General features: G+C 40.8%; 2 protein-coding genes across 2 annotated transcripts; one reads left to right on the top strand and one right to left on the bottom strand.

Annotated features, from left to right (window-relative positions):
* Positions 1–1097: 1097 nt before the first annotated feature.
* LOC146573045 (polymeric immunoglobulin receptor-like) lies at positions 1098–6437 on the top strand. The gene is made up of 6 exons (XM_085277563.1): positions 1098–1134; positions 3877–4203; positions 4662–4982; positions 5366–5464; positions 5550–5620; positions 5984–6437. The coding sequence occupies exons 1-6, from the start codon at positions 1098–1100 to the stop codon at positions 6131–6133; spliced, it is 1005 nt and encodes a 334-aa protein (XP_085133689.1). The 3' UTR covers positions 6134–6437.
* tekt4 (tektin 4) lies at positions 6334–8945 on the bottom strand. The gene is made up of 7 exons (XM_085277562.1): positions 8284–8945; positions 7765–7835; positions 7512–7655; positions 7345–7431; positions 7108–7243; positions 6882–7036; positions 6334–6812 (listed from the first exon to the last, which is right to left on the bottom strand). Exons 1-7 carry the CDS (start codon positions 8803–8805, stop codon positions 6599–6601), a joined length of 1329 nt encoding a protein of 442 aa, XP_085133688.1. The 5' UTR covers positions 8806–8945; the 3' UTR covers positions 6334–6598.
* Between the last annotated feature and the right edge of the window lie 1518 nt (positions 8946–10463).

Raw genomic sequence — 10463 nt, 5'->3', positions numbered from 1 at the left:
AAAAACTAAACTTTGTGTAACTCCACATCTAAGACTATGTGTGAAGCCTCTGTGACTGCAGATATAATCCCCCCCCCAACATCTTTTCCTGCCGATTCACCATCGGTTTGTGCGGGGAGGCCACAGTTTAATCTGTGGTTAGCATGGCCTCCCTGACCACCATTTGACTCTGTTTCTCCATAAATCACAAATATAAGACTTACCGAAACGTTTTAATGTGTGAGTCATTTTTATTTTTAGAAGTCGCCCCAGGCCTTGATGTTGTCCTTGAGGCAGAAACCAGGTCGCTGTGAAGCAACGTGAGGAGAGGGGAGACAATGAAGCTCAAGAGCTCTCTCTAGTGGAGGCAATGATTGATAGGAAGATTTTGCTGTAACTCAGACTGTTTCTGCGGCTGGAAACTGATGAATATGGCAAAAAGTTCCAACAATAAGTGTTCAAATAAAGTAAGACCGCAATGAAAATGTGATTATGCTTTCAAGCTATTGTGTGAAACAATATTCATTCTTTTTTGTCCTGGTTATGCACATTCTTCGGGGGTTTTTTGTGTTCATTTGGTTATTGTCAAAATCCTGGGTCACAATATACCTAGGTCATATCAAATATTTTGGTATTGGCATAATTGAAGGCATATTTGTAAGGCCATCATGAACAGATGGTATAGGCAGAACTCCCTCACATAGGACAAATGCAGAAATTAGTGAGAAAATAAAGGTTCGGGAGCAGCTGGCTCATAACATAACAAACCAAGGCAAACAATGTTAAAAGAAATTAAAGAAAAGTACCATGTTTATGAGTGAAAGACAGAGTGAAACACTTATGTCACAGGAGCAAACTGTAGTGATTAGTCAATCCAGATTGCTCATGGGTTGATATGTGCTTTGACAAAGTAATCAAATTTAAGGTGTTATAGAAACTTTAATGCATATGAACTATGCTTTTTTATACTGACTTCTCTTTTTCAATGGTTGAACTTTTAACTGGAAAGTTCACAAGGCAGTAAATGGCACCAGAAAGGGGATTTGAATGGGGAACTGAGAGATTTTAATATTTGCTGGCACCTATGATTAGATTTACAACCACATTAGTACATGAAGATGTGGCGCACTCAGTACCTGTTATTCATCCACTGCAGTAAGTACATTTATTTATTAACAGCAGTCCATTTAATTTATGTAAACAACTTTCTTATATTGAGACTATTGCTGAAAAATGTAACACTTAAGAATAGATTTGTCTGGTTTTATGGATATAATTGTCTACAGGCTTGCCTGTCGCTATGTGCAAACTAATCTAAACAAGTCTTCTGTTTTGAATGAAGAGATGCTGGATTAAACTCACTTTAAACCACATCCACACACCTTATGTTTTATTTTCATAAATATTTGCTCACTCAGTGCTGTGGGTGTACTCAGAATGTATCTCCTTAGCACTACTAAAAATGAGGCACTGAATGACTGTTGTTCACTTCTCATTATAAATACAACATGAGGAGTGCCTCATGTTTCATTTTGCACTGAGAATTTTCTTTAGATATCACAAAGTCTAAGCAATGGGATAATTTCAGTCAGGGATGTAAAGCCTGTGTGATGTTATTTGGCCATTATAGACATTAGCAAACAGGGAACATACAAACACACAATCATACATATACCGCGATCTTTATAGTATGATGCTGTGATGGTGTTTCATTCTATGCTATGCATAAATTCCATTCAGTGCACATCTGAACTGTCAGATGTACATATGTATACAATTTTGGGATTTGTATACACTCTACAGATGTTGGCATTACACTGTCCTAATCAAATTTCATAACATCTCATTAAGATTGTTTCACTTGTCTAGGAGGAGATAGGGAACATATATACAGTACAGTCATTATAGCATGCTTCTGCAGGGAATAGAGAACCAAAATTCATCTGCAGCGATGTGAAAGATTCATTATGCAAATACTTGATTCCAGTTTTTGGTCACCACTTACAAATATGTCCAAACCAATCACAATCATTCATCAAATATAATTTGCTCAAAAAGAAGAAATTCCATCCATTTTCTTAGCCAAAAGACACACAATAATTGTATTTTGTGTTTAGCTTGTGCCCCTGAGATCACAGAATAGCACATAGCACAGAGATGAGGCAGACAGAAAAAGAGGTGAGGGACAGCTGCTCCCAGGGTGAGAGAAGATCGCTCGCAGAGTCCTTTGGCGCTGTGGGCAGACACTATCCAGGTACAGAGAGAGAATGTGGAGTTGTTGGTGACGTGTAACACTGCTGCTGAATTTTAGAAAGTTTTTTGTGTTTATTTAAAAAAAATGGGAATTGCCCTGCTTCCTTAAAACCCATTTTTAAGATTTTAAGGAACCATTAATTTCCCTGCTGTATATCTCACTAGGATATACAGCATATCCTGGTGGGATATACAGCAAGGACATTGGAATGTCGCTCGGACTGGAGAATTGTATTTGGATGATAACAAAGAGAGGGAAGGTAGTCAGAACAGAGGGGAATGAACTACCAGAAGGCAATATTGCAGACCTAGAGGACAGCTACGAGCACCTGGGGATCCCAAAGGCAAATGGGAACCATGACGAGGCTGCTAGGAAAGCTGTAACCACCAAGTACCTGCAGAGGGTCAGGCAAGTCCTGAGGAGTCAAATGAATGGTAAGAACAAGATCTGGCCTATCAACACCTACGCCCTGCCCATGATCAGGTAACTTGCTGGGATAATCAGTCGGCCAAAGGAGGGGATAGAAGCCACTGACATAAAGACCAGGAAGCTCCTTTCCATGCATGGAGGGTTTCACCCCATCCAGCAACCTGAGGCTGTGTGCTGAGCAGAAGGAAGGAGGCCGGGGACTGGTGAGTGTCAGCCCCACAGTCCAGGATGAGGCAAATACCTCAGGCAGCAGAACCCAAGATATAGGAGGAGGAACCGTCATGGAAGAACAAGCCCCTGCACAGTATGTACCACCGGCAGATAGAGGAAGTGGCTGACATCCAGAAGTCTTACCAGTGGCTGGACAAAGGTGGACTGAAAGACAGCATAGAGGCTGTAATCATGGCAGCACAGGAACAAGCTCTGAGCACAAGATCCATAGAGGCTGGGGTCTATCACACCAGGCAAGACCCCAGGTGCAGGCTGTGTAAAGATGCCCCTGAGACAATCCAGCACATAACAGCAGGGTGCAAGATGCTAGCAGGCAGGGCATAACTGGAACACCATAACCAAGTGGCTGGCATAGTATACAGAAACATCTGTGCCCAGTATGGCCTGGAAGTCCCGAGGTCCAAATGAGAAACGCTCTGTAGGGTGGTGGAGAATGACCGAGCTAAGATCCTGTGGTACTTCCAGGTACAGACAGACCAAATGGTGGTGGCTAACCAGCTGGACATCATGGTCGTAGACAAGCAGAGGAAGATGGCTGTAGTGATAGATGTAGCGATACTGAATGACAGCAACACCAGGAAGAAGGAGCACAAGAAGCTGGAGAAGTACCAAGGGCTCAGAGAGGAGCTTGAGAAGATGCGGAGAGTGACGGTAACAGTAGTCCCAGTTGTAATCGGAGCACTGGGTAGGGTGACTCCCAAGCTAGGCGAGTGGCTCCAGCAGATCCCGGGAACAACATCGGAGATCTCTGTCTAGAAGAGCGCAGTCCTAGGAACAGGTAAGACACTGCGCAGGACCCTCAACCCCAGGGCTCTGGTTGAGGATCCGAGCTTGAAGGATAGATTGCCCGCAGGGGTGAGAGGGGAATTTTATATAATTTCTTATAATTTTTTCTTGAAAAGCCAAGGGAGGGCCTAGCCCTGTCAGCCCATTCATACCAGCTGTCCCTGTCTGTACCTAACACTGTTTTCTTCTGTTTACAGTTTCTCTGAGCTGTGTCACCAGCACAGCAGGGGTGATCCGTGTGTCTGGATATGAGGGGGCAGATGTTAATGTTTCTTGTTCCTATAAGACGGGATTTCAATCTTCCGAGAAGTACCTGTGCAAGTCAAACTGTGGCAAGAGTGATGTTCTTATCATGACGACACAACCGAAAAACAAAAAATACTCCATCTACGATGACACAAAGGCTCAAATCTTCACTGTGACGATCTTCAACTTGCAGAAAAGGGATGCAGGGAAATACTGGTGTGGCATCTCCTTATTTGGAAATGACATCTACGCTGAAGTCACAGTGGATGTTGGGCAAGGTAAATAAAATGACCTTATATAGTTATTTAGTATGTTGTAGTTTTGGGGCGCGGGGTTCTCTGACAACAGATGGATTTGTCAAAAGTAGCTAGAGCACACTGGAGAACGTTTTCAAAACAAAGCATTGACAATTTTTTTTGCACTTACATTAGTGACACTTGTCAGCATGAACAACATTTGAGCAACATTTGACCTTTCTGCACTCCATGTGTCACGATGAAACAGAGGTTTCTCTTTCATCGTGAAACATGGAAGGAAGCAAAGGATACACACAAAAATAAAAAGTAATACAGTACAGATATAAGCATGTTGCTTAGATAAGAGTCAGCACACATTTTTGGATGACAGGATAAAATTAAATGTGAAACTTATTTTAGTTTTTTGACATCTTTTTCTTTGCATTTACTTAGTCTCTATTTTAGCTTGTGACAATTTTTGATGTTTATCTTTCTGACAGACAGCTGCTGTAACAGTGTGACCAAAATAAAAAGCTATAAAGAAGATTCCGTGACCATCAGTTGTCCTTATGAGTCTGAGTACCAGAACAGCCTGAAGTACATCTGCAGAGGAACACGGCCCTCCACATGTCTGCAGCAGGCACTGATCACCTCTGACAACAAAGAAAATGGACGATTCAGACTTGATGATGACAAAGTGTTAGGAAAATTTACAGTGAGCATTACCAGACTGACCCGAAGGGATTCTGGTTTATACCTTTGTGGTGTCCAAAGAAACAGTGGACGAGATGTTTTCTCTGCTGTTGAGCTTCAAGTCAAAGGTGAGAGTTTATAGTTATGTCTCTTATGAAAGCTAATACAGAAAGTATTTATTATATATAATGTATTTTATTATTTCAGAAACAGGAAGCAAAAAATATTGCTGTACAGTAAGATTTATGTTCTCCTAGATAGCTCTTTTTCTTTTGGGTTAAAGGGACTTAAATGTGATGTAAATCCTCATGCATTCAAAATTTCAATGATTTGTGATTCTAAAATAGGAGTGCTCATTTAGCTATTAATGAAATAAGGAACACAAGGTACCAAATGCTGATCAGTCTAGAGATTTGGTGCTATTTCTGCTGTTTAGACAGACTGGAACATATGTGAATATTATGATACCTCTGTGCAGATTTTATTCTCTTAAATATTTCTTTTCCTGCAGCAATTCACATTCTGGTTTACTTTCTGCCCGCACCTCTGGTTATAATGCTGATACCGACAGTGGCTTGGATCAAGGTTTATAAATGCACCAAAGTGAGAGGTAATACACACATATGCACACAAACACATATATAGATTTGTCCACACACAAGCACTTTAATTTATTGTTTTCTGTGTTGCTCCAGCAGCTGACATCGCCATGAACAGAATCACGATAAACACTGAAGAAGCAGGAGAAGTAAAGCTTAAGGATCATGTGAGAGGAAAATACATGAGACAGTATCAGAAGCATTTCGAAAGTGCAATGTTTGCTGCACCGTACTGGCGATTTAGCTTGCTTTGACAGTGGTCCTGTAAATGTTACGTTTATTCTCAGGAACATCTTCCCACCATGTCCTCTAAAATGTGTACATTATTTCAATATTACATTTCTGTAGACTCCTATTTACTCAGTTTAGGCTAAAAAAATCAGAGAAATAGATGCACCTGGTGCTAGTGGGCCAAAGAAATATGTTATCATCAAGAAATTGTTATGCCATGTGTCCATCTTATTGTGACCTCTGAATTTCACTGTGAGTTTCCTTCGTCATTGTAATCTTTCCTTCTATTTGTTTTTTAGACTTATGAAAACCAAGCTGTTGAGGCGTGTTTCAATTTGGGTTCTTCTGAGGAGCGGAACAACTGGCACATCTATGATAATGATGATGGTGATCATGTGTATGAAGATATCCCTGAGACAGAAGATATGTGTTTTACTTATGAACGCTAAAAGGACAGAACCAAAACAAACCGAACAGTATACAAAACTGTGATCAAATATGTGGTCATATTAATGCCTTTAGTACTAAATGTAAAAAGTCATCTTTATATCGGTCATAACCATGTCTCAGAAGTGCATATTTACATTAAACTATGACCTAATCTTATATTTGTTGTTTAGCCTGTCTTCTCCCAGCTGTACACCTGTTATGTACATTGCCTGTAGTTATGGGTTTTCCTCTGATGTAGCAGTTTTTAACACTTATACTTCAAAGTAGTTCTGTTCGAGCCACATATTGTCAATCTTTTTAGAATACGTGAATGAATAAAGAATATTGTGGCCATGAAAAGGAACTGAAATGTAATTTTTTTTCAATATAGGGTTTCAGGCTCTCTTGTACACATGATTTATTTATTTGTTTATTACTAATTACAGCAACACAAAAAAGAGCCAAACAAAGACGTGTTGAACCTTTCAGTATCCTGACAGTGCTGAAGTGGTCGGGTATCGTTTACGGTGAGTCATGCACTTTTCCCTCTCGATGAACAGTGAGTGGGTTTTGCAGTTGATGTCTTTCTCCAACGCCATGCGTGACTCCTCCAGACGAGACAGGGACTCTCTGGCTTTGCTCAGCTTCTGCTGTAGAGATGCCAGAGTGGCATCAATCTGCTTCACCTCCCCTTCCAAACTACAGACAGAAGCAAAAAATCAGAGCAGCGAGAAAGACAAAGCAGTTTATTGTTTTGTGCATGCATACCTGAGTTGGGGTTCATCTCTGCACAGTTCCATGTTGGGTCTGAGGGAGCGAAGGTAAAGTCTGGACTGAGCTACTCGCAGTGGAGCTTCTTTGTTGTGAATGGCCTGCTGCAGAGCCACAATGTTTTTCTCCTGGGCACCAATTTGCTCCAAGATCTACACATGAGATAATACAATCAATCATCAACTAATAACCAGTCATTTACTCTGTCTGTCAGTTCATCCACCTGTTTGAGCTGCATATTGAGCTGTGTCTTGGCCTCATTCAGCTCCACACAGCGTTCGCTAAAGGCTCGGTCAACACTGGAGCACTGGACTCTCAGATCCTCAGCCGTGTCCTGCAGCACCTGCTCTACCAGCAATCTAACACACAAGGATTCCATTTGTTTAAAGCAAATAATAAATAATGAACCAGGATCAGTTTCAGATTCTGCTGCAGTATATGAACTAGTATGTGCTCTAACCTGAGACTGTTGGTAGCCTGTTCCTCCTGCACGGCCTTGAACAGGTTGTCTTGTGTAAACTTCGTCCATGATGGGTGGCTGGACACCCTGCAGCAAGTGAAAAAAGTTATCAGGACTGTTTCTCGTTTTTTTAGGTTTATGTAATATCTCCAGCTGCTCAAACTCACTGTTCTTGCATGGCAGCTGAGCTGGGATGGTGCTGCGTATCTGAACTCATGTTACTGTGTCTTCCGCTGTGGTCATCAAAATGGTAGGCCTGGTACTTATCAGACCAGTCCATCTCTAAAGTGTGCTTGGCTTCTCTGTTCAACCTGATGCATAGACACACATGAAATAAAAGTTTCTGTTTATAGTTATATAAATATTTCATGTTATGAAATTCTACATGTTATGCAGTTTTAAACAGAGTTTCAAACTTACTTGCTTTGACTGACAACCTGAGCTGTAGTTCTCTTCAGAAGAGCCTGGACACTCCTGATCAAGTCCACTTCCTGCAAAAGACGGAGTCATCTTACTGGTTAATGTGTTACTGCCATCTGCTGGATCTCATTATTAAACGTTTTACTCTGAAAATATTACAGTAAGAGCTAAGATCATTTCAAATATGTTTAAATATCACTGAAGACAAGAAAAAGCAGACATTCTTAGTTTGTTGAGGTGAAATCTGCCACTGCCAGTTGATCAGATCACACTAGTTCACATTTGCCATTAACTTAGGTGCGATTCTTTCCCTTTAATTTGAAAAGCATTATTCCAAAAGAAAATATCAATGTGTCTAAAATATCCCATAAGCAGTAATTGGTCAAATATCAAATTAAATACACTTTTGAGAAAATGTATCCAAATACAAATTTCACTTTAATTATAATTATACGTTCAGATTTTTGCAAGCCCACACTTAGGCGATATTATTTTGGATCATGAAATATTGTCTATCACCTTGAACAACTCTTCCTCCACAGTGTCTCTGACCAGGTCAGCTCCCAGCCTTCTCGCCCTGCAGTTCAGGTTGTCTGTGGCGATAGCATAGGGAATCTCGGTGGCATCCAGCGCCTTCTCCAGCCGCATCTTCAGCGCCACCAGTGACTCCGTGTCGGCCAGCAGCTGCTCGATGTGCCGCTGCAGCTCAGACTTCCAGTAGTGGATCTCTTGTAGTCTCTCTCCCAGACGACGTGTTCCCTCGGCCTGTGTCTTAAAAGTGGATGCATCGGTGTCTTGGTACAAAGTTCTGGACTCTCGCTGAAGGCTCGTAGCTTCGTGGCAGTCGGTACCGGCTTGCTGAAGTAAGTTTTGGTAGTTGGAGAACCATTCAGTCGGGGTGTATTTAGCCGAGCGGTACCCTGCTGTGGCTAAGCCCGAGGACGGCTGGGGGGCCGCTACAAGGTGATCTTTCTCCGGGACCCCCTGAGCTACAGCTCTGCTGTCATAGTGAGGTCGTGATACTACAACATCCGAGCACATTTTTTTTAACAATTCAAATGGCCTGCAAGAAAAAAGACGCGATTTATTTGGACTGATTAAAGCAGATTTAGTCCCAAATAAAAAGTAGCAGCACTAACATTAACAGTCCGGACCAAGCTGTAGGTTTGTTTGTTTGGTGTTGCCTAGTTACACATGTTGGCTCAGATGACACGGCTAATCATCAAATGCTAGTATCAGTCAAACAACAAACCCAAGTATATAATAATACGATAAATAATAATAAAACTCTGGGACCAATTCAGCGTATACCAGAAGAGAACCATTTTAAATCTCTGTAGTATAGTATACAGAATTTGTTGTTTAGTTGCTAAATATAATATAATATAATATAATATAATATAATATAATATAATATAATATAATATAATAACCTTTTATTGTCATTGTACATTTACAACAAAATTATGGGTGCTCCAGGCTGGGTGCAGGAATAAAGTATAAATAGTAAGACAACAGGAATAAATAACAAACAGGAGAAATATATGCAATATATGCAATCAAGAGGAGTGCTTGGAAGTAGTGCAAAGGATTTGATCTGAGTATACAGTCATGTGAGTGGCCCGAGTGATGAGGATTATTCAGACCATTGCTGCGGTGGTGAGTGGGAAGGGGTGGTATGTGGGGGGACTTTCTGATTCAGGACGGTGGTGAGGAAGCCTTTGATCCAGGAGCAGGTGGTCCAGTTTGGTGTCGAGGATGTCTGGGGTTATGGTGTTGAGCTTGAGCTGTGGTCCACGAAGAGCATCCTTGGCTCTTCCTGTTCTCAAGATGATGATTATTCGTGAAATTATTACATTAAAACAGATGGTTAATTTGGAGAAACAATAAAATGCAAAAGAGGGAACTTTATCCCTCTTGGTACATAGTAGTTCCAAATATTTTTTGGAAAAAAAAGGGGGCAAATGATAATTAAATCATTTTCTTGGTAGAGGGAGACTTTTGGCACTTTATTTTAAAACAACAACTCCAAAGTTTTAGGCAGGTTATATGCAGCACATCTTTAGAAATTCTAAATCTAAATACACAACAAACAAACAAACAAAAAAAAATTTCAGTGGCAATTTTGACAAAATCTCCAACACCACTGCTGAAATAAGGCCCCTTGTATACGCAAGGTGTGTAATATGACGTATTGCCTCCTGTGGAGGTGTAATTTATCTGCTCATGGACTGCACATGTATCTGGATCTGTTGTTGCCTTGTCTCCTGGATGAGAGCCACCTGCAGTTCAGCAGTAGCTTCTGGCTGCATCTGCCTTTGATGAAAACGCGGACCCAGCATGTCCCCGGCATGTACAATATGAGACATATCAGGATGAAATTCTAGTGAAGGCAGTATTTGGATATACTCCTCATCCAAAAGCTATTGGCCTAATGAAACAGTCCCAGGACAGCAAGAATAGCACAGATACAGATGAAATTATTGACTTTTGTAGATAATTTACAATTTGGGTTTTCTAAAGTGTCACAGGTATGTGAAAATGTCACATGTAGGGCACATCATTTAAGTTATATCAAATAATACAAATGAAGACAAACGTATCAGAAAAAATAGGAGATGAACATTAAATAAATCAAGAGCAACCATTTCACAACAATAAAACTAGTGGGGATTACAAACGATTTCAGTAATTGTATA

The sequence above is a fragment of the Mchenga conophoros genome, linkage group LG6, assembly GCF_057382185.1.
Source record: "Mchenga conophoros isolate Kocher_MC1m ecotype Shallow Benthic linkage group LG6, M_conophoros_male_GT1.1, whole genome shotgun sequence".
NCBI lineage: Eukaryota > Metazoa > Chordata > Actinopteri > Cichliformes > Cichlidae > Mchenga > Mchenga conophoros.
This window is presented reverse-complemented; position numbering and strand designations above follow the sequence as displayed.